Here is a 25,200-nt window from a genome sequence, read left to right as displayed (position 1 = left end):
AACTGTGTATAGTTCCCTGAAGGTGGAATCTCATGTAGATAGGGTGGTAAAGAAAGCTTTTGGTGTGCTGGCCTTTATAAATCAGAGCATTGAGTATAGAAGTTGGGATGTAATGTTAAAATTGTACAAGGCATTGGTGAGGCCAATTCTGGAGTATGGTGTACAATTTTGGTCGCCAAATTATAGGCAAGATGTCAACAAAATAGAGAGTACAGAGGACATTTACTAGAATGTTGCCTGGTTTTCAGCAACTAAGTTACAGAGAAAGATTGAACAAGTTAGGTCTTTATTCTTTGGAGCGCAGAAGGTTAAGGGGGGACTTGATGGAGGTCTTTAAAATTATGTGAGGGATAGACAGAGTTGACGTGGATAAGCTTTTCCCATTGAGAGTAGGGAAAATTCAAACAAGAGGACATGATTTGAGAATTAAGGAACAGAAGTTTAGGGGTAACATGAGGGGGAACTTCTTTACTCAGAGAGTGGTAGCTGTGTGGAATGAGCTTCCAGTGGAAGTGGTGGAGCCAGGTTCGATCATTTAAAAATAAATTGGATAGGTATATGGACGGGAAAGGAATGGGGGGTTATGGTCTGAGTGCAGGTAGATGGGACTAGGGGAGAATAGGTGTTCGGCATGGACTAGAAGGGCCGAGATGGCCTGTTTCCGTGCTGTAATTGTTAGATGGTTATAAAATTCATATTTGATAGTCGGCATGGACTCAGTGGGCCGAAGGGCTTGTTTGCATGCTATACCTTACAATTCAAATAGAAATAGCATTATTGTTTAAATTTATGTTCTTACTGGGGTACAGGAAGTTCATTGATTCGTCTAACCTGGAAATATTTGGGATGAAATTTGTGCATGGAGTTCTAAAATGGGTAATAAAAACAACTCGCGTTACTTGACGTTTTGTGGTTGTTTATATTTTATTACTAACAGAATAACAAATGCCGTCACACTGCTCTTAAAATACAATCAGACTTATCTATAATTACAGCTATATAGCATTGCTTTTTCCATTATTGTTGAGATAATTGAGAAGTTATGTGGATCCATATGAGCTACAATGAACCTGCTGAATGTCATGGACAGGTTTGGGATGGAATGTAATATTTATTCTTCAGGTAGGCTTTGATCTGTGGGGGGAAACAAAATATTTTCAATAATATTTTAATTGTCAAATATTTAACGATTCACCTGCTTAAAGAATACATACATGCTCATGAAACCCAATCCAAATAAAAATACAATGGACTACTACTTCTACTCCTGAAAGGTACAATAAGCAGTAACCACTGACAATTCCCTCTCCACCTGTCAGTCACACTGGGGACATTCATTCGTCCCACAATGCTAATGAATTAAAAGAAATGTAAAGATGCCAGTTAATGGATACACAAGAGATTGCCAAGACTGGAATCATGAGGGGAAAAACTACTTAAGGACTCATGATTCAGGCAATTTCTATGGAGGCAAATAAACAACATTTCAGATTAGGCCCTTCAGACTGTGTACACTTTATTTTTCCTGCATACTGGCCCCCCCATCACCTAGTTCCATTTGCCTTCTTCATCTGCTTGTCTCCCAACCTTTACTTTCCTCCCACCTCCTTCCTCTGATGCTACATTTCACTCCCCATCTTCTTATCGGATTCCTCATCTGCCTCTTGATGGCTTCTCCACTTCATCAACCTTGGTTACCATCTCCACCCTTTACTCCCCCACCTGCTAATCATCTGCCTATCGAGCCCTCCTTACCTATTTCTTGCTAGTTCTTGCTCAATCCTTCCCCTTATCTCTCTCTACCAACTACCTCCCCTCTACTCCAAGCATACTGATCCAAAATGTCATCTGCCCATTTCCCTCAACAGATGCTGCCCGACCCATGAGTTCCTCCTTCATTTCTTTTTCCGCCAAAAAAGCAGGCAATATTTAAGGAATACTCTCGTTATCTCACAGTAGAAAATTTAGATTAAACATGTTTACAGGTTCCAAAATCAAATGGTCTAATTTCTAATATACCTATTCTAAAACATCATTGTATTTATTAATGTACAAAATACACCAAGTCACATACCTTGAGTCATCAGTTGCTAGAGTTGGCTGAGATTTACTTGAATCATCTGTGTGTTGGGGAGGTTCATTTTTATCTTTGCTGGAGTTATTCTCATAATAGGGTTTGCTGGAATATATCATCTTGCAAGTTAGTATAACATATTAAGTATGTTTGCCAAAGGCTGATTCACCTTGCTGAATACTACTTCTGTTACTTCACTACATGGTCATCTGTATATTTTCAACAGTTCTTGTTCTGATTTTATTATAATCAGGTATTTGATTCCAAAAGGCCAAAAACCTTAATTTTTGTTTACGTAGTGGCTGGCCAGTGGCTTTGCTTAAAATATTACATTGATAGTAACTCTTGTCACCAGTCAGTGGTTCACCCCTGCAATTCACAAATGTTCTCATTCTCGTACAGATTGTTGCTCTTTACTCCACAGGCTGGGAAGCAATAAAATTCTGATCTGTTTTCAATTGTTCAAAAACCCCGATGGTTCATTGCCTGCTGCCCAGGTATTGATTCCCTATAAAGCCCTGTCCCACGGTACGAGTTCATTCCAAGAGCTCTCCCGAGTTTAAAAAAAATTAAGCTCGTGGTAAGCACGGAGAACGTAGCGGAACATACATCGGAGCTCGGGGACGTCTCTAAGCGGCTCATAACGCGAACGGCAGGTACTCAGGAAGAATCACTAAAAGCAGGTAAGCACGGGAAGACTCGTGAAGATTTTTCAACATGTTGAAAAATGTCCACGAGAGCCCCGAGTACCGACGAGTGGCCATTACCGTAAATCTCTGAGTTCGAATTGGCAAACTTGGGAGAGCTCTTGGAATGAACTTGTACCGTGGGACAGGTCTTTGAGACTGAGTTTCCTGTGCTCCCTATAAACTTACCAGGTTTGCTGGAAATGTTATTATACTGCTGTGTAACATCTTTTTTAGAAAGTAAATTACAACTGCAAAAGAGTATTAATTGGAATAACATCCAAGATTCCAGATAATCTGCCAACCAGACACCACCAAAATCTGATCGTGCCATATTATTGGAGTACTATCTTTCATTCCACACACTGTGAGGAATTATGTCATTATCTGAGGTTGGGAGCCTGAAACATTATGTTATAGAGGTACAGTGCATTCAGAAAGTATTCAGACGCCTTCACTTTTTCCACATTTTGTTACATTACAGCCTTATTCTAAAATGCATTAAAAAATAAAAATTCAATCGCTACACAATACCCCCTCAATAAAAAAAGTGAAAACGGGTGTTTAGTAATTTTTGCAAAGTAATTAAAAATAAATAAGTGAAATATTACATTTACATAAGTATGATATTACCCTTACCCACATTACCCTTACTGAGTACTTTGTTGAGGCACCTTTGGCAATGATTACAGCCTCAAGTCTCCTTGGGTATGACGCTACAGGCTAGGCACACCTGTATTTGGGTAATATCTCCCATTCTTCCCTGCAGATCCTCTCAAGCTCTGTCAGATTGGATGGGAAGCGTCGATGCACAACTATTTTCAGGTCCCTATAGAGATATTCGATCACGTTCAAGTCCGGGCTCTGGCTGGGCCACTCAAGGACATTCACCGACTTGTCACGAAGCCAATCCTGCGTTGTCTTGGCTGTGTGCTTAGGGTCGTTGTCCTGTTGGAAAGTGAACCTCTGCACCAGTCTGAGGTCCAGAACGCTCTGGAGCAGGTTTTCATCAAGGATCTCTCTGTACTTTGCTCCATTCATCTTTCCCTCGATCCTGATTAGTCTCCCAGTTGCTGCTGCTGAAAAACATTCACACAACATGATGCTGCCACCACCATGCTTCACCGTAGGTATGGTATTGGCCAGGTGATGAGCGGTGCCTGGTTTCCTCCAGACGTGACACTTGGCATTCAGGCCAAAGAGTTCAATCTTGGTTTCATCAGACCAGAGAATCTTGTTTAGGTGCCTTTTTGCAAACTCCAAGTGGGCTGTCATGTGCCTTTTACTGAGGAGTGGCTTCATTCAGTCTGGCCACTCTACCATAAACGCCTGATTGGTGGAGTGCTGCAGATATAGTTGTCCTTCTGGAAGATTCTCCCATCTCCACAGAGGAACTCTGGAGCTCTGTCAGAGTGACCATCAGGTTCCTGCTCACCTCCCTGACCAAGGCCCTTCTCCCCTGATTGCTCAGTTTGGCCGGGCGGCCAGCTCTATGAAGTGGTTTCAAAGTTTTTCCATTGAAGAATGACAGAGGCCACTGTGCTCTTCGGGACCTGCAACGCTGCAGAAATTGTTTTATACCCTTCCCCAGATCTGTGTCTCGACACAATCCTGTCTCGGAGGTCTACGGACAATTCCTTTGTCTTCATGGCTTGGTTTTTGCTCTGACATACACTGTCAACTGTGGGTCCTTATATAGACAGGTGTGTGCCTTTCCAAATCATGTCCAATCAATTTAATTTACCACTGGTGGACTCCAATCAAGTTATAGAAACAGTTCAAGGATAATACAAGAAACAGTTCAAGGATGCACCAAAGCTCAATTTTGAGTGTCATAGCAAAGGGTTTGAATACTTGTGTAAATTTGATATTTCTGTTATTTCTTTATAATTACTTTGCAAAAATCTCTAAACAACTGTTTTCCCTTTTTTTAATTATGAGGTATTGTGTGTAGATTGATGATAACATTATTGAATATAATCCCTTTTAGAATAAGGCTGTAAACGTAACAAAATGTGGAAAAAGTGGAACGGTCTGAATACTTTCTGAATACACTGTATAGATGCCATGAAATCAAACTAGAGGGAAAACAGACCCTGCAAGTCTCTCTTTACTATCAAACACCAATTTACAGTTATCCCACATGTATCCCATTTTAGACTCTGTTCACATTCCCATCAACTCCTTCAAGATTTTTTTTTAAAACAGGCTCTCTGGCCCACCGAGTCCGCACACTGACCATTGATCACCAGTTCACGCGAGTTCTGTTATCTCGCTCTCTCATCCACTCCATACACACCGGTGGCAATGTTACAGATGTCAATTAACCTACAGACCCAGACGTCTTTGAGATGTGGGAGAAAACTGGAGCAACCAGAGCAAACCCATATGGTCACAGAGAGAACATGGAATCTCCACACAGACAGCACCTGTGGTCAGGATCAAACCTAAGTCAATGCCATTGTGAGGCAGCAGCTCGACCAACTGCGCTACTCTGCTGCCCAGATTCTACCACTCACTTACACACTAGCGACAATTTATGTTGGCCAATTAACTTACTGTTGTGTAATGAGACCTATACACAGGAATAACAACTCATAGTCTTTATTGCAACACAAGCGGAGGAAACATTACATGCGATCATCTGTAGTCAGCATCAAGTCTGACCGTGAAGTGAAGTGCCGTTATCAATTGTCCGGGGTAGGGATGAAGATCCGGACTGGACTACATATGGAATGTGCAGCATGCATAATATGTGTGGTGATAGATATAGTAAAGGCAGACTGATATGGTTTAGTCTACACTTACTAACCTGCTGCTCTTGGGTGTGGGCATCTGGTCACAGGGAGAATATGCAAACTTCACAAAGACAGCTTCGGATATCGGGATTTAACCCATTTGAGGTGGATGGGAGCCCATTGAACTAGGAAAACATTATTTGGGCAAAAGGGGGTTGGAGAATCAACTTTAAGAGTAAGAGAAATGATAAATGAGAAGGTGAGGCCAGGAAAGAACTGGAGCTCTTAATGTACATATCAAGAAAGTTTCCATTGATACATGCCAAAACTAGAAGTCATTAGTCAATCCCAATTGGGAATTCAAGAATCACTCCCTTAGCAAAGAATGCTTAGAATGGGGAATGTGCTAATCCGGTAGTAAATGAGGTTTGGTGTGTGTTAGAAGAAGCTGGACAAACAGAGAGGAAAAACAAGGGTTTCTTTACTGCCTGCTATACCTGCATGCTTACTTTCATTGACTGATGAACAAACCTATGTCGCCTAGTTTTTGACACCACTATCCCTTTCGAAAGATTGTGATTATATTCCCCATCTATGCCCCTCATAATTGTATAAACCCTCTGTTAACCCCTCAGTTGCCTGCACTCCAGTGAGAACAATCCCAGCCAATCCAATTTCTCTTTGTAACTATAGCCCTTCCTTCCCAATGGAAATCTTCTGCACTCTCTCCAGCGATACCTTTCGATAATGAGGAGACTAAAATTGCATTCAATATTCCAAGTGTGGCATATACAGCTGCACATGATGTCCCAACTTTTATACTCAATACAACTGCCTAAGAAAGACAGGCAAGCTTCACTACACTATCCACCTGTGTTACCATTTTCAGAGAGCTATGAACTTTTATCCCAATGTGGCTCTGTACATCAATATTTATATGTTACCTACCATGAATGTCCATGGGGAGGGGGGGGGGGATGTTGTCCGTTATTGCCAATTGTCCACTATAACCAAGTAAAGGATTACCAAGTAATGGAGTATCATTGTATAAGTAGAAGAAACAAAGAACTGCAGCTTCTGGTTAATGCACAAATGGACACAAAGTATCGGAGTAACTCAGTGGGTTAAGCCCCTGTTCCACTTACGTGTCCTTGGCGCGCTAGTTACGCAACCTCGTGGCCGCTATGTGGCACGACGGTCCCGCGAAGGTCGCGTGCGATTTCATGCGCCCGTGTGACGTCATTTGAAGATGGACACAAAATGCAGGAGTAACTCAGAGGGACCAGCAGCATCTCGGGAGAGAATGAATGGGTGACGTTTCATGTCGAGACTCTTCTTCAGTCTGAAAGAAGGTTCTTGACCCGAAACGTCACCCATTGCTTCTCTCCAGAGATGCTGCCGGTCCTGCTGAGTTACTCCTGCATTTTGTGTCCATCTTCAATTTTCTTGGCCGTGCTCTGGGAGTAGAAGTGGGGGCGGATCCGGACCACAACGGCCGTGAGCCCCAGGCCGAGCTCGGCGATCGTTTGCCTGCTTCTGCTGCTGTTGGAGGTGAGATGTTGCGTCGCGCCAGGGTCTTGGGCCTGTCCCACTTTGGTCGTCAGTTACATGACAGGCCGTTGGCGCGCAAAGATTTTGTTTGCTACATAAATTTCGGAGCCCTGCGCGATGTCGCGCACAACTACATACCCCTTCGCGCTTCTCAGTGGGATCGGCACCACGCGGCCGTACGGTGCTCATGCGCCTCAATTTGCGTGTCAAGGACACGTATGTGGGACAGGCCCTTTAGGCTGCATCTCTGAACATGGATAGGTGACATTTTGGGTCGAGACCTTTCTTCAAGCTCTCGGTCTGGAACTGGTGAATTTAGGCGAGGATCGGCTGAGTGGTGGTGGCCCGCTGACGGCCGGAATACATGTAAGGAGTGCGGTGGCAGGCCTGGCCTGGAAGTGGCAGAGGAAGCCCTGTGGGCCGGTGGTAGCAGCAGTAGGTCCGGTCTGGAACCAGCTAGAGGGGCCAGAGTTGGTGTCAGCCACCCAGCCTGGTCATGAAGAAATGTAGATGCAACCTGGAAGCTGCAGAGGCGACGGTGTAGGCCAGGTGTGGCATTGGCAGCACAGGTCGGTCGGACTGAAATCTATTATAATGAGGTCCGTAATAATGAGGGGTTGCTATAGATTTAAAATCCACACCAAAGTATCCAGCGTTGAGGGATTTTATTTTCACTTTGATCTGGAATTTTAAGCCTGAAAAACTGCTGGAAGTTATTGAGGGAGTTGATAAGAGGATGTGGAATTCACAAGATTATGAATGTAAAGCAGGAATGGTCATCAACGGCTGAAACATTGCTACGACTGCATCACTAACAGGTTATAATTACACAGTGACAGAGACTTTTTTGTCCTTATAATTATTTTAAATAACTTACCCAAAAAGGAACTTTATGTATCCTTGAGGCATTCTGTGCCCAGAATGCTCAAATCCGGCATTTTGAAACTTCTTACGACAAACTCCCATGTAAGATATTTTTCCGATCATAAATCCAAGTATTCCAGCCACTGTAAAACCATATTCAGAAAATGGGGGTGAGAATGATGGCAAAATCTGACTGCCAAGGAATGTGAAACAACATTAAATGTTTGGGAGGAGAGAGTTTCCTGTGGAGACAGTTGTGATGAGCAGAAATTTCTACTGATCAGCTCATATTTAATCCATCTTGTTCTTCAGTATTTATGTCTACAAAGAGGAGGACACACTAAAGGACCTCGGACCTTGTAAACTCGACTAGATTCAGCAAAGGATATAAATCCAGTCGCAGTAATTATAAAATAAAGTGAAGCTGTTTGCCGCAGGTAAGGTCTTCACCAGAATCATGTAGGGTGGCGCGGTGATGCAGCAGTAGAGTTGCTGCCTTACAGCGCTTACTGCGCCAGAGTCCCGGGTTCGATCCCGACTACAGGTGCTGTCTGTACGGAGTTTGGATGTTCCCCCCGTGACCGTGTGGCTTTTCTCTGAGATCTTCAATTTCCTCCCGCACTCCAAAGATGTACAGGTTTGTAGGTTAATTGGCTTGGTATAAATGTAGAATTGTCCCCAGTGTGTGTACGATAGTGTTAATGTGCAGGGATCGCTGATTTGGTGGGTCAAATGGCCTGTTTCTAAACTAAACTAAAGAATCCTCTTTTCTTGACCTCACCAAGACCTGGAACTGGAAGAAACCACGAAACTTCCTTTTCAAATATACCTGCGCACTGAAATTCAAACACATCATATGCCTATTTCACAATAGCATGCAAATTGCAGACTGCACCAGCGGGTCCACTACAATCCTGATTGCAGTGCAGACTGGTGTCAAGGAATGTTAGGACAACCTGGCAGAGGACAGATAAGAGAGTGGCATTTAACAGACTTTCAGCTAGGTACATTGATATACAGAGAGAGAGGGATATGGATCACTTGTAGGCAGAGGAATTAGTTTAATCTGGCATCATGTTTGCCATGACCACTATGGGCCAGCGGGCCTGTTCCTGTGCTGTACGTTCTATCTTCTAATGGCAAGGACTGCATGTGGCAGAAGAGCACAGAAACCCTGTGTAAATGGCAAAAACAGTTCAAACTACCCCCGCCCACACTTTGGGCACCTCCTCCATCCACAACAGTCCCACGTTCTGCAGGTCCCACGTTCACCTATTGGTCACTGAAAAATCCGCAGAACTAGAGGGGAAGTAAATCATCCTCAATCTTGAGGTACCACCCCAAAACAGAAGATGATTTGTGGCAGGTTTCAGATGAGTTCCCGTCAATGAGTATCCAGAACTAATGAATTCACACTTTTGCTGCAGTGTTGCAAAAGAGTTTAAAGCCATGGAATGTTTAAATGTCTTAATGTTGACATTTTCTCCATGTCTGAAGAAGGATCTCAACCCGAAACATCGCCTATTTCTTCTTTCCATTGATGCTACCTCACCCGCTGAATTTCACCAACATTTCTGTCTACCTTAAAGGGATGGAAGATCAGTGCAGAGTGGAACCAATGCTCCAGTGATGACCAAACTTCAGCAGATAAGTGACCGCGCAGATAACGAGGAAGAAAAGCCTGTTGCAAGGTATTCCATGTCAATAAAATGCATTGAACCGTCACTTCCCTTCTTCCTCCATAGTCAGTTCAGGTAACAATCTTCAAATGAAAACAAATCTGCCATGAACTTTTCCACAACTCTTCGCTGCCTTTTCATATTTGAGGTTTACAAGGTTAATTCCCGGGATGGCGGGACTGTCATATGCTGAGAGAATGTAGCAGCTGGGCATGTACACTCTGGAGTTCAGAAGGATGAGAGGGCGTCTTATTGAAACATATAAGATTGTTAAGGGTTTGGACACGCTGGAGGCAGGAAACATGTTCCCGATGTTGGGGGAGTCCAGAACCAGGGGCCACAGTTTAAGAATAAGGGGTAGGCCATTTAGAACAGAGACGAGGAAACACTTTTTCTCACAGAGAATTGTGAGTGTGTAGAATTCTCTGCCTCAGAGGGCGGTGGAGGCAGGTTCTCTGGATGCTTTCAAGAGAGAGCTGGATAGGGCTCTTAAAGATAGTGGAGTCAGGGGATATGGGAAAAAGGCAGGAACGGGATACTGATTGGGGATGATCAGCCATGAATGGTGGTGCTGGCTTGAAGGGCCGAATGGCCTACTCCTGCACCTATTGTCTATTGCCTATTGTCTACTGTCATATGGTAGATAGGAATTGCTAGATGAAGCATTCCCAGGAGGAATGCTATTCAGGCTGGTGCGAAGCTTCTCATCATTTTGTCTTGGACATGAAAGAAAATCTGTCCATAGAATGTAACTGACTCAATGTAAATCCCCTAATGGTTTCTGTGATCGCAATTTCCAACTTGACACACAATATTTTGCAGTTTAATCGACACCACAGTATAAATCATTAACTTACGTGCAACTTTAGGGATCGGCCCATATTTTTTTGAAGGAGAAAGAATTCCTACAGATGAAACATAAAAAATAGTTACAATTTCGTGCAAAATTAATTGATATTTTATTTGTTGAAATATTATTTTGTTTTGTCTTTACAGAGCTTAAATTCCTCAAATCTGTAGCTTAAAAGTAAATTAAAAAACTTAATAACCCTCTATCACCCCCCCCCCCCCCTTTCTCCCCATACCTCTTTTTCCTCCCCCCCCCCCCCCCCCCCCCGTTCTCCATCTAGATAAACACCCATTTCTCCTCTACCCCTTTGTCCAACCATCCGCCTATTAAAACCCCGCCTCGCCTGTGTTTGTCTATTACCTGCCAGGCTTTGTCCAGCGCCTAGAGCCAACATATGCTGGAGTAATTCAGCGCGACAGGCATCATCTCATGAGAGAAAGAATGGGTGATCTTTCGGGCCGAGACCCTTCTTTAGACTCTCACAAAAAGCTGGAGTAACTCAGCTGAACAGGCAGCATCTATAACCATATACCATATAACAATTACAGCACGGAAAACAGGCCATCTCGGCCCTTCAAGTCCGTGCCGAACACTTATTTTTCCCCTAGTCCCATCTACCTGCACTCAGACCATAACCTTCCATTCCTTTCCCATCCATATAACTATCCAATTTATTTTTAAATGATAAAATCAAACCTGCCTCCACCACTTCCACTGGAAGCTCATTCCACACAGCTACCACTCTCTGAGTAAAGAAGTTCCCCCTCATGTTACCCCTAAACTTCAGTCCCTTAATTCTCAAGTCATGTCCTCTTATTTGAATCGTCCCTACTCTCAATGGGAAAAGCTTATAAACGTCAACTCTGTCTACCCCTCTCATCATTTTAAAAGACCTCTATCAAGTCCCCCCTTAACCTTCTGCGCTCCAAAGAATAAAGACCTAACTTGTTCAACCTTTCTCTGTAACATAGTTGTTGAAACCCAGGCAACATTCTAGTAAAATCTCCTCTGTACTCTCTCTATTTTGTTGACATCCTTCCTATAATTAGGCGACCAAAATTGTACACCATACTCCTGAATTGGCCTCACCAATGCCTTGTACAATTTTACCATTTCATCCCAACTTCTATACTCAATGCTCTGGTTTATAAAGGCCAGTACACCAAAAGCTTTCTTTACCACCCTATCTACATGAGATTTCACCTTCAGGGAACTATGCACAGTTAATCCGAGATCCCTCTGTTCAACTGCATTCCTCAATTCGCTGCCATTTACCATGTATGTCCTATTTTGATTTGTCCTGCCAAGATGTAGCACCTCACACTTATCAGCATTAAACTCCATCTGCCATCTTTCAGCCCACTCTCTGGAGACAAGGAATGGGTGACGTTCCGGGTCGAGACTGTTTTTCAGACCTTTTTGTCTTTTTTTTTGTCCTTTTTTTTGTCCTGCGTCTCCTCTCTTCGAGCTTTCTTCCCCCCCCCCCCAACTCTTTACAGTCTGAAAAAGAGTCCCGAACCATGAATTCATTCCTAAAGCCTTCAAAACGTGTGGAATTACAGCAACAGATAGAAGAAATAAACTTGCGGATTATCTTTTTAAAATATCATTCATTAGTCAGAGTGTGTAACATGCTGCTGAATATGTGTTTATCTATGGGAGGTTAGAAGTGGGTTATAAAGTGGTTGACATCGTAGATAGTAAAGATGGTTGTCAAAAATTGCAACGGAATCTTGATTGGATGGACAGGTGGGCTGAGGAATGGTTGATGGAGTTTAATACAGAGAAGTGCGAGGTGTTGCATTTTGGGAAGAGTGTGTAACATATCATTGAATACATGCCTACTTCACCAAAGAGAGCAAATTCCAGCACCGCTCCTTTGGATCATCCACCAAAATTAAAGTTGATTGAGAGAATTTGAACCAACCCAAATGTTACCAATTGGTTATTTTTATACTTTTACGTTGCAGATGAATCTTTTATGATACCTTTGTGCATCAAACCTGTGGTAACCAGCATACTTCCAAGAGATAAAGGCACAGCTGAAAAGCAAAATTTACACAGATGAACAGCATTCTATCAAATATTTTACTGCAAAACAAGTATTTGCACAATTGTATAAAAATACCTTTTAATAATATCTGCAAATTTACAATGGCAGACGGGAAGAAATTTCCTATTTCTAAAATGTAGAACACTACTACTACCGGGAAATAAAACTGTTAACAAATGTAGAATCATAATGGTGTAAAACATGGAAACAGACCCTTTGTCCCATCTTTCCGGGCCTACCAAGTTGGCGTACTGGGCTAGTCCCTTTTTGCATATATTTGGCCCACTGCCCTCTAAATCCTCCGAATACACATTTCTGTCCAAATTTATTTTAAAAGTCATAATCGTATCCACCTTTATAGCATCTATGTTACCCCTGAGGTCCCTCTTAAATCTCTCCCGTCTCAGTTTAAACCTCTACCCTCTAGTTTTAGAATTATCGACCCTTGCAGAAAGACTGTGAACATTCGCTATATCCATGCCCCTCATGGATATGCACCACAATAAGGTCACCCCTCAGCCTCATACACTCCAAAAATCCTAGCCTCTCTAACCTCTCCCAACAATTCAAGCCCACAAGGTAACATCCTAATGAATCTCTTTTACAGTCTCTCCAAGTTAATGTGACTGACCCTATTGCCTGCAGCTGGGCAACCAAAACTGCACGCAGTACTCCAAGTATGGTTTCACCAATGACTTGTACTGCCGCATCACGACGTCTGAACTGTTCATGCTTATTATTCAATATTCTGGGGTTGTCGATATATCAGTGGCAGAGTTAAGAAAATAAAATCCAATAAGATCAGCCGCACCAATGCAGCCATATCCTAACTACATGATAATTACAGCCACCAATACACAACCAAATAGATTATTCATGCAAACACATTGGCTTTCAATTGCTTAGAATTGTAAAACACAAGTGAAAAGAATATTAAAGTGTGACACACATTTAGAACATAAGTGAATCAGAACATACCTCTGAACCAGAAACTCTCTGACTTGCATTCCTTTATGATCTTCACAACTTTCTGATCACTGAAAGTGCTAACACATCCACCCTGTGAAGACAAAAATTAAAAGCTATATATTAGATAAATACAAGGAACTACAGATGCTGTGTTACAAAACAAAAGACACAAAATATAGCAGTAACTCAATGGGTTAGGAAGTATTTCTGGAGGACATGGTTGGCATGGATGACATTGTTGTTGTTTATTATTATTGCCACATGTCCCAAAATACAGTCAAAAGCATTTGTTTACATACTATCCTGTAAAAAAAAAGACTATACAAATAAGCCGTCCAGAGTACAAAAATAAAGGATAAAGGGTCCAACATTTAGTGCAAAGATATAGAATTGAAATCCGATAAAGTCATGATGAGAGATAGGTGGATACGTGCTGGAACAATTTCAAAGAATGAACATTGAATTCTTCAATTTTATGTAACAAGCCTCCAAACAACCCTTCCTTCACCCCCTCCCCTTTACTCTTCCCTGTGCCCCACCTGAACTTGCACCCATTTCACCCATTCCAACTTCCTTTCCATCTATATTTCTTCCTTGCTTCACAATTTGCACCTTTTCTATCCTTATCTCACACCTTTTCTCTTTTTATCTCTGACCTTTGGCCAACCATCTGCCTATCAAAAAAATCCCTCACCTGTATCCACCTATCACTCATAAGAAGTGAAGTCTGAAGAAGGGTCTTGACCCGAGATGTTGCCTGTCCCACTGAGTTACTCCAGCTTTTTGTGTCTAGCATTCATAAGTATTTGTCCTGCCTTTCCTCTCTTCCAACTTACATATAGGTACTACAAATTAAATTATAGTAACGGAGGTTGCATGTCTGAATTCGGAAATTAGTATTTGTAGACAGCAATTTGGACATTTTCAAGACATGTCAGGATAACAAAGGTCGATGGAAATAAACTATTTCTACTGAAACTATTTCTACTATAATCTAAAATCAGCATCAGTCCTTTGAGGAATGAAGTAGGACATACTGCTACAAATAGAGAAATAGAGAGCATTGGAGTATGGAACTTTTCTCTGGTAGTGTTAATTGATGCTAAATAATTATTAATTGTAAATCTGACATTGATATTTTGATAACCAGAGGGATATAAATGTGATCATACACCAACCATAAACACACTGACGTGAAAAACCGATTCAAGGAGCTAATTAGTTCACTCTGATTCTGATGTTCCATAAAGTGATGTCAATTAATGCCACTCCTGGGGATAGATTGTTGACCGAGGCCCACCAGAGGCTCATCGATTCCTAGAAACACTGATTAAACTTAAGGGCCTGTCCCACGAGCATGCGACTCCATGCGGCAAGCACGACCAAACGTGGTCGCTTGAGCCGTACGGCCTCGCGGGGCCGGTCCCACTTCGATCGCCGGAGCCGTATGGAGTTGTGCAGGGCTGGTCCCGACATCGCGCAGGGCTCCGAAAAACTGACCGTGTTCAAAAACGCCATACACAACATCTTGACGCCGTACGTCACGCGCGAACTTCCCGCGGACGTCGCTCGAACTTCATGTCACTCACTCGACCTCCGCGCGGCTCCCACTTCCGGTTTGGTCGCGCTCGCCGCATGCAGACGCATGCTGGTGGGAGCGGCCCTGTACGGGGATCACTCGACCTCCGCGCAGCCTCCGCTTCCGGTTTGGTCGCGCTTGTCGCATGCAGGTTTCATGTTCGTGGGACAGGCCCTTTACTCCAAACCCGCTCCAACACAGACTAAATCCTATTATTTTCTCCAACTCTGTTGCATCAATTTTGACGATATCAAATTTCTTACAAATGCTTTTGATATGCCTTTCTTTTACTTAACCATAGATTCTCTATGATTGATGTCAGGGATTTTGACCATATCTGTTCCATTTTCCACACTCTACTCTCATCCCTAACCTTCCCTGCCAACCAGCTCACTTGTTCTCTACCAGCCTATTAGCCTCCACATTCAACAGATCATTTTGTGTCATTTCTGACAAAAGAAGACCAATGCAACCAACAAACATGTCTTCCCCTTCCTTCCTGTTACAGCACTGCACTCTTTAGCATCCTGGTGTTCCCACCTGAAACTTCACCTATCCATGTTCTCCAGATATGCTGCCAGACCCACTGAGTTACTTCAGCCCTGTTGTGTCCTTTTGTGTAAAAGGATTGTTTCTACAATCAGATGCTATGGACTTTTCTCAGACTTTACTGCTTTAGGGGAAAGCCTGCCCCTTTCCCCTCTGACCAGAAAAGTGGTTTCTCCATCCACAGTGGTGAATTTATCAAACATAACTCACATTTGCGGATGACACGAAGCTGGGGGGCAGTGTTAGCTGTGAGGAGGATGCTAGGAGGCTGCAAGGTGACTTGGATAGGTTGGGTGAGTGGGCAAATATATGGCAGATGCAGTATAATGTGGATAAATGTGAGGTTATCCACTTTGGTGGCAAAAACAGGAAAGTAGACTATTATCTGAATGGTGGCCGATTAGGAAAAGGGGAGATGCAACGAGACCTGGGTGTCATGGTACACCAGTCATTGAAAGTAGGAATGCAGGTTCAGCAGGCAGTGAAGAAAGCAAATGGTATGTTAGCATTCATAGCAAAAGGATTTGAGTATAAGAGCAGGGAGGTTCTACTGCAGTTGTACTGGGTCTTGGTGAGACCACACCTGGAGTATTGCGTACAGTTTTGGTCTCCTAATCTGAGGAAAGACAGTCTTGCCATAGAGGGAGTACAGAGAAGGTTCACCAGACTGATTCCTGGGATGGCAGGACTTTCATATGAAGAACGACTGGATAGACTCGGCTTGTACACGCTGGAATGTAGAAGATTGAGGGGGGATCTTATAGAAACTTACAAAATTCTTAAGGGGTTGGACAGGCTAGATGCAGGAAGATTATTCCCGATGTTGGGGAAGTCCAGAACTAGGTGTCACAGTTTAAGAATAAGAGGGAAGTCTTTTAGGACCAAGATGAGAAAATCATTTTTTACACAGAGAGTGGTGAATCTGTGGAATTCTCTGCCACAGAAGGTAGTTGAGCCCAGTTCATTGGCTCTATTTAAGAGGGAGTTAGATGTGGCCCTTGTGGCTAAAGGGATCAGGGGGTATGGAGAGAAGGCAGGTACAGGATACTGAGTTGGATGATCAGCCATGATCATATTGAATGGCGGTGCAGGCTCGAAGGGCCGAATGGCTTACTCCTGCACCTATTTTCTATGTTTCTATGTTTCTTTAATATAAAATTATTTCTGGAAAGCAATTAACAATTAAAAGAAAAATACTTCTTTAAAAATATGTTTTACTGTTACTAGTTTATTGAAAAACTAAGAAGAAAGAAGCCATTGGTCAAAGTACCTGCCTCATAAAATAAACTGTAGTTAGTGCATTGAACAGACGGGGTTGGGACTAACAGATTTCAACAATGTCAATAATATTTTCATTCAGCTGTGTTACACGATGTTGAACATTGCCATAGTTTCAGCCCCACCCAGTTAAACCAGTTTGGCCTTGTAAAATGTCTTAGTTTAAGTATTCAAGGCCTTCTCTATCAATGCTTGCCTTCCTGACACATTGCAAGGGCTGAAAAGACAAACACAGAGCTGTACATTGTGAATCTTGAAGTTAGAACTTTAAAATCTTAGGATTTATGATTTAATAACATGAAAAGTAGAAACAGGAGGAGACTATTGATCCCTTTGGCCTGCTCTAAATAAGATCATGGTGGATCTTTCACCTTTAGAACCCTCATCATTGTCCAGGCATTTACTCAGCGTTTCAAGCAACTGATGGACCCTGGCCCTTTTCCCTGCTTTGTTTGGTTTATAAAAATCATATTGCTTTTCATTAAACAAATGTGGACAGGCCATTTGGTGGAGGTTCACTTTACGCTGAACAAATACCACAGAATTTTAAAACACAGAATCTGCAAATGTTAGACATTTTGGTAATAATGGACATAGTGATGAAAGTTGACAGACCTTGCATCAGAATTTTGTTCTGCACTTTAAATCTCTCAAAGGTTGCTCTTGTATTTATGGAATTATGGAATAGACAAACTTTTCTTACTTACTTTTCCACATGGTTCACGTTGTTGATTTTGATGCTGGGATGTTTCACTGGACATTGTTGTTCTGATGAAACAGTGTTCACTGAACTGGAAGTCAAAGTCCCCAGCTCTCTTGTGAACTACTTCCTATTGCTTTTGCATAGCTCCACCTATTTATGCGTTGTAACGTTGCCAGTCCTTTCCTCCCATGTTTTGTTGGCAATGTTTCCCAGACTGTTTCAGTTACTGAGAAATTCTTTTCATTCCTCTTCAAAGACATTAGCTGATAAACTGTACAACTTTTCAGAAAGATATCCAGCCCAAAAATGTTTTCTCCTTAATGCAGTAGTTGGAACTTTCAGGAGAAAAATGATCTTTGAGTAATCTGACAGGATTTTAGAAGCAAAGAACTGCAGATGCTGGATAATACACAAAAGGGTACATGGTGCTGGAGTAAATCAGGGGTTCAGGCAGCATCCCTGGAGAAGATGGATAGGTGACGTTTTAGGGTCAAGACCCTTCTTCTGAAGAATATTCAAAATTATTTTTTGTTAAAAAAGAAAATTGTCCTGACAGAATATTAATCTGAGTTTAAGAAGGAACTGCAGATGCTGGAAAATTGAAGGTAGACAAAAGTGCTGAAGAAACTCAGCGGGTGCAGCAGCATATATGGAGCGAAGAAAATAGGCAACGTTTCGGGCCGAAATCCTTCTTCAGACTGAATATTAGTCTGTGTAGGAAGGAACTGCAGATGCTGGTTCATGCCGACACAAAATGCTGGAGTAACTCAGCGGGTCAGGCAGAAAATGAGTAGGTGATGTTTTGGGTTGAGACCCTTCTTCAGATTAATCTTAATATGTCTGGTCAGCTAAAAGCGCAGCGGGTTTTTAGTACAGCATTCTCTGAGTGCAGCATGACGGACTCAGCAAATAAAGGGATGATTTGAATTTAATTTTAAACATGTACTGTATTATTTAAATTACAGTTAAATCTTCTTAACTTTGTAATTGTGAAGTGGTAACAAGTTACCCAGATAATTTGACAAGAGGCTAGAACTGGTTCATTGAAATCAAATGTCATTACCTGCTGGCTGAGAATGTAAATCTGATGGTTTGGTGAAAGGTACAGTGTATGTTAGCACAACATGCTGTGAGTACAGATTCCACAGAGTGTGCACTTTTGAGAGTAAAGGATGTCAGGGAGGCTAGGGTGATGGCTACGAAATTACAGGCGATATGTTGTTGCTGAGGTAAATGACCGTAATATTTCACATTTCTTTGCAATGAAGAAGGCCATTTGGCCCATCGGGTTCATGCTGGCTCAAAGACCAAACCCATTCCCTCAACAATTGTCTTGTAGTCTATCTTCTCCCACAAGGTCCCCAAATTCATGGGTGATCGAATTCAGATTGCCAAAAAAGGACCTGAATATGGGTGACCGCAGTTACAGTACATTTAATATTTGGACCCCTTGAGGCCAAAAAAGCAGTGCAGCCATACATTACCAAATGATCCATCACTGGCAAATAAACATCTTCACTGGATGTCAGAGTCAGTCAAAGCCCCCGGCTGGCGATGGCGAGGCCATTAAAGCCACGCCGGGTGGTGCGAGGTCGCACACACCGGGTCTTGGTGTTAGAGCCCCCGGCGTGCGCTCGCAAGGCCATTCCAAGCTGCGCGGGGCGGTGATGTTAGGCCCCGCTCCAGGAGCTCTTCGACCCCGCAACTCGGGCGGAAGAAGTCGCCGTTGCGAGAGCCCTGAAAATCCAGGGACCCGCGGTCTCCTGCCGCCGTCCGTCCACAGACCTGCATGAAGCCTCCGACTGCCGCTGCCACCGCTCCACCTGCTTTGAGCCCCGCGACGGCGACGGTAAGTCGTCGGCACCAGAGTCCCCAGTCTCTTCCTGTTGGAGGCCGCTCCTCATTGCAGCCCCCGATAACGGAAACCTCGAGAAAACGGTGGGGAGGTCCAACCCCCCTCCCACCCCCCCACACACACACACCCCTACAAAAATAATAAAAAACCATAGACAGAAAATAATAAAACGCGGACAGACTGACTGCTGCAGTGTTCACCAATTTTTGGAATCTCCTTCATTCCTGGGCATTTGAGCTGCCAAACCAGGCCATCATGCAACCTATCAATATGCTCTCCACCTGAGGAAATTGAAGAGAGTATTCGTCGACATACCGAATCTCCTCAATCGGATTGTTCTTTAAACTGGAAAAGATTTGAGGAGTCAAGAGGCTTCCTTACGTCATTAGGAAATAAGCGAATAAGCGATGCACGTCCCACTTAGGTGATATCTTAGGTGACTAGGCTGTCGCCTGTATCATCATGAGTAGTCTCCACAGTCGCCCAAAGAAACACAGCGTTTTTCTGGCCCCCGCTGGAATTTGCAATGTTCAAAACTTTTCGGCCACAGTTGGCTTGACTGCAAGAAGCATAGCTTGACTTCTCCTGACGTAGGTGCTGTCGCAGTTTGTCGCCAGGATGACGTAGATTGTCGCCGGTGCTGACTTCGTTGAATTCCATTGGCGACTATCTACGCCAACCTACGTCATCCGGCGACAGGTACTGGCGACTGAATAGTCTTACCTTGTCATAGCTTGTCGCTGGTGGACGTAGGTTGTCATAGGTGTGGTTGTAGGTGGACGTCCTAATGGGTCGCCGGTTGTCGGTAGCTTGCCGTAGCTTGACGTTGACTAGGTGGTAGGTTGTTGTAGCTTGTCATAGACATTGACAGTCGCCGGCAGTCACCGAAAAAATTGCCTAAATGGGACAGGCCCTTTATGAGCCTGTCCTTGGCACGCAAATTAAGCGACCTCATGGTCGCGTTGAGCCACGACGATCCCGTGGTCGCGCGCGACTTCATGCGACAGCACAGCCGTCTGGAGCGCGTGACGTCATTTGAAGATGGACACAAAGCTGGAGTAAACTCAGAGGGACCGGCAGCATCTCTGGAGAGAAGCAATGGATGACGTTTCGTGTCGAGACTCTTCTTCAGTCTGAAAAGAAGGGTCTTGACACGAAACATCACCCATTCCTTCTCTCCAGAGATGCTGCCGGTCCCGCTGAGTTATTCCTGCATTTTGTGTCCATCTTCAATTATCTTGGCCCCGCTCTACGAGTAGAAGTGGAGGCGGATTCGTACCGCAACGGCCGTGAGCCACAGGCCGAGTTCAGCGATCATTTGCCTGCTTCTGCTGCTGTTGGAGGTGAGACGTCGCGTCGCGCCAGGGTCTTGGGCCTGTCCCACTTTGGACGTCAGTTCCACGTCAGGCCTTGGCGCGCGAAGATTTCATTCGCTACAAAAATTTCGGAGCCCCGCGCGATGTCGCGCTCAACTACATACAACTCTGCATTTCTCAGTGGGACAGGCCCTTAAGTATCCAATTTCACATTGAACTGAGGTGTCTTCTAATGTACTGCACCCTATACTCCACCTCTTTCCACTCCAGCTGCAGCTCTCTATTACTGACAATGTCTTCTACTCTTCACACTGTGTACAAACAACTATATTCCACTTTGACATGCAGGTTAAAATATCTGATTGCATATGATTGCATATGACTACACAGGCTGTCTAGATGCTGTCTCCACCAGAATAACCAGTTCAGCATTTTGCAGGCATGGACATGTCAGGAGCAGACAAAATGTGCAGGAAGGAACTGCAAACGCTTGTTTATACCGAAGATAGACACAACATGCTGGAATAGCTTAGTGGGACAGGCAGCATTTCTGGAGAAAAAGAATAGGTGACGTTCTGGTCCAGAACCCTTCTTCAGACCCAGGGGCATGCAGTCTGGTGCGATTGTCTCTGCAAAGTTTCTGCAGGGCTTTTCACCATCTTTCTCTTGTTACCTGGGCTCACTTCAATCTTACTGTCACACACATGACAGATTGCTGATCACAAGTACTCATTTTACCCTGTCTCTTAAAGCTACTATTGTTTGTATTAGAGCTTCAGATGGTCCTCGTTGGTCCAAGGGAGTGGTGAGGGAATGGAGAGTGCGGAGGCAGTGGTGTGGGGAAGAATCCTAAGTGTCAATTCATCAGTGACACAGGTTTAGGGATGGGCAGATCCTTAATTAGAGAGGGTAAAACACAAAGTGCTGGAGTAACTCACCAGGTCAGGCAACATCTATGGAGGGCACGGATAGACCACGTTTCAGGAGGGTGAGAGAAAACGGGGAATTACAGACCAGTTAGTCTAACATCGGTAGTGGGGAAAATGCAGGAGTCAGTTATTAAAGATGGGATAGCAGCACATTTGGAAAGTGGTGAATTCATTGGACAAAGTCAGCATGGATTTATGAAGGGTAAATCATGTCTGACGAATCTCATAGAATTTTTCGAGGATGTAACTAGTAGAGTGGATAAGGGAGAACCAGTGGATGTGTTATATCTGGACTTTCAGAAGGCTTTCGACAAGGTCCCACATAAGAGAGTAGTATACAAACTTAAAGCACACGGTATTGGGGGTTCAGTATTGATGTGGATAGAGAACTGGCTGGCAGACAGGAAGCAAAGAGTAGGAGTAAACGGGTCCTTTTCGGAATGGCAGGCAGTGACTAGTGGGGCACCGCAAGGCTCAGTGCTGGGACCCCAGCTATTTACAATATATATTAATGACCTGGATGAGGGAATTGAATGCAACATCTCCAAGTTTGCGGATGACACGAAGCTGGGGGGCAGTGTTAGCTGTGAAGAGGATGCTAGGAGGCTGCAAGGTGACTTGGATAGGTTAGGTGAGTGGGCAAATGTATGGCAGATGCAGTATAATGTGGATAAATAGTAAGATTAAACGAGAACTTACCAGTTTGAAGTTTGATCTGTATTTTATGAGGAGTTACGATGAGGGATTACGTGAAGAAGCCCGCCAGGACGCATGCGTGTCATTCTTCAAAGCAGCGGTGTGAAATCACAGATAACTGTAATGACTAAACATAGTAAGATTAGAGAAGAGATTCCAGTTAAATATATGATCAGGGTGGGAGCGGAGGGCACGTAATCCCTCATCGTAACTCCTCATAAAATACAGATCAAACTTCAAACTGGTAAGTTCTCGTTTAATCTTACTATTTTACTTCGGAGTCACGCGAGTGACTACGTGAAGATTTTAAAGCTCTGTGATTTCATGCCGTGGAAACGAGTCCATGCTTCATGTCTGCCTTGGCTGTGGGAGGAATTGTGTTAACATAATTTGGGCATGAGTTCGACATTGAAATCATGAAGTTTATTAACACAAATTATAACCCTTTTTTGGGTTTGAATTCATTTACAGAACTTAAAATTTTTTCTGCAAACGTTCCAGGTTTCATTACTGGCTTATTATAAAATAATTGGAATGTTCTTTCCCCGGACCATCCTGCTGCTTCAAGGACTTGGTCTATAGGTACATCCAATTGTATTGCTACCGATGTAGCTGCAGCCCTGGTGGAATGAGATTTAAAAATGTTAGTATCCACCCCAGCCTGTGTAAGCACCTGTTTCAGCCATCTAGAGATGGTCTGGACCGTCACTCTTTTGTGTGGTTGCTTGTGGCTGACCACGAGTCCCTTCCCATTGCCTCTTAGGTTTTTTGTTTTCTCTATGTATAATGACAGGTGTCTGACTATACAGAGACGGTCATCTGTATGGTATGACCTAAATTGTATATTAAGTCCTGCTGATCCCTGTCTGTTCTGCTTTACTAGTTCGTAGATATGGAACATAATATTGTCAGGTGTGGAAGTCATGTTGTCCAGTCTAAGTTGGTGCAGTGACTGTACCCTCTGTGCCGTGACCAATGCCATTAGCATGACTGTTTTTAAAGTCAGTCTGTGTAGTGACAGAGCTGTTGCTAGGGACCAATTTCTTAGCGTCTTCAGGACAATGCTTACATCCCAAATTTGGGAGTACCTGGTTTTTGGGGAATTTGTATTAACGATTCCCCTCATGAGCTTTGTTACCAGGGGGTGTGTCCCTACAGAATAATGCTCTGTCCCTTGCCATAGGTAAGTCGATAAGGCACTTCTGGCGTTGTTGATGGCACTGTAACTGAGCCCCTCATCAAAGTGGAGGCCTGCCAGATATTCCAGAACAGACGGGATGTTCATGTTCCTGCTGGTGATGTTGTTTTTGTGGCAGTACATTTCCCACTTCCTGATATAGACCAGATACTGTTTTTTAGTTGGTTGTCTTTGGGCCGCCGAGATCATGTTTGCTGTTCGGTCCGTTAGTCCCAGTTGTAGCAGTGGTGTTTTCAAACTCTACAAATCAATAAGTTCAAGTATTTATGGCATGGGTGGCTATCCCTTGTTACGGGATGTAGCAATAAGTCTGGTCTATGTGGGGTAGTAATACATGGTTCTAATGCCATGTTTTGTACCACTGGGAACCATGGTTGAGTAGGCCAATCGGGTACTACCAAAATACCAGACGCAGAGTCTTGTTGTATTTTCCTTAATACCCGACTGACGAGGCAGAAAGGAGGGAATGCGTAAATGAACAATTTCCCCCAATGCAGCGAAAATGTATCTGTCGCTGCTGCCCCAGGGTCTGGTTCCCATGAAACATAATTTGGTATCTAATGGTTTAGTCTGGATGCGAATAGATCGATATCTGGTGTTCCATATTTTGCTGTAATATCAGCAAATACTTTTTTGTTCAACATCCATTTGGTGTTTTCATTAAATTTGCGTGACCTGGTGTCTGCCACTAAATTTAGTCTTCCTGGTAGGTAAGTGGCTGATATCCAAATATCTCTCTGGATACACCATTGCCAAATTGAATTATCCAGATTGTCACATGATGTTGATTTGTTTCCACCCATGTGGTTAATGTATGCTACCACGGTGGTATTGTCTATTTGTAGTCTAACATGCTGGTGATATGACCCAGTACAATATGACTTTAGGCCATGGAATGCACCCAACATTTCCAAGTAGTTTATGCCAAATGTGGGTAAAAAAGACGCCTCCTATGCAGTCCATCTACCTCCACAGCTGGTGATGGTATTTGCGGCTCCCCACCCAAGTGCACTGGCATCAGTTTGTAGTACCATAGAAGGGTTACTGACAATGATTGGGTTGGAACAAAGCCAGATGTTATCTATCCACCAAATTAGTTCCATTTTGGCTTTGATTGGTAGTTTCATAGGTCTATCAAAGTGACCTCCATTAATTTTGAGCGCTTGTATTTTTGCTCTCTGTAAGTTTTGGTAATGAAGAGGTCCAAATTGTGTGGCTGGAAAAACAGCCACCATTTTACCAATTACTTTTGCTACCAATCTGATGGATGGTTTCCTGATGTCAATGAGGTTATTGCAAGCCTCTATTAAATCTCTAGCCTTCTCCTTAGGTAGTGTCACCGACGTGTGAATTGAGTCAATGGTGAACCCCAAATAGTTCATAGTATTGGAAGGCGTTAGTTTAGATTTAAGTGGATGGATGATAAATCCCAGTTTTTCAAGTAATTGTTTTGTGGCTGTTACTATTTGTATGGCCAATTCCAAAGTTTTGCCCACAATGAGTATGCCATCTAAATATGCCATAACCATGTGTTTACGTTTCCGTAGAAACGCTAGGGCTGGTTTTAAAATTTTTGTGAACAGCCTGGGGGCTGGTGATAGGTCGTTTGGCAGTGCTTTATACTGACAGAGTT

General features: G+C 43.4%; 1 protein-coding gene across 1 annotated transcript; it reads right to left on the bottom strand.

Annotated features, from left to right (window-relative positions):
- Positions 1–905: 905 nt before the first annotated feature.
- ociad2 (OCIA domain containing 2) lies at positions 906–17,729 on the bottom strand. Its single transcript, XM_055636415.1, has 7 exons — positions 17,578–17,729; positions 13,474–13,555; positions 12,431–12,484; positions 10,450–10,497; positions 7,927–8,056; positions 2,075–2,179; positions 906–1,134 (listed from the first exon to the last, which is right to left on the bottom strand). The coding sequence occupies exons 1-7, from the start codon at positions 17,629–17,631 to the stop codon at positions 1,119–1,121; spliced, it is 489 nt and encodes a 162-aa protein (XP_055492390.1). The 5' UTR covers positions 17,632–17,729; the 3' UTR covers positions 906–1,118.
- Positions 17,730–25,200: the final 7,471 nt, after the last annotated feature.

Source organism: Leucoraja erinacea, chromosome 1, assembly GCF_028641065.1.
Source record: "Leucoraja erinacea ecotype New England chromosome 1, Leri_hhj_1, whole genome shotgun sequence".
Lineage (NCBI taxonomy): Eukaryota > Metazoa > Chordata > Chondrichthyes > Rajiformes > Rajidae > Leucoraja > Leucoraja erinaceus.
This window is presented reverse-complemented; position numbering and strand designations above follow the sequence as displayed.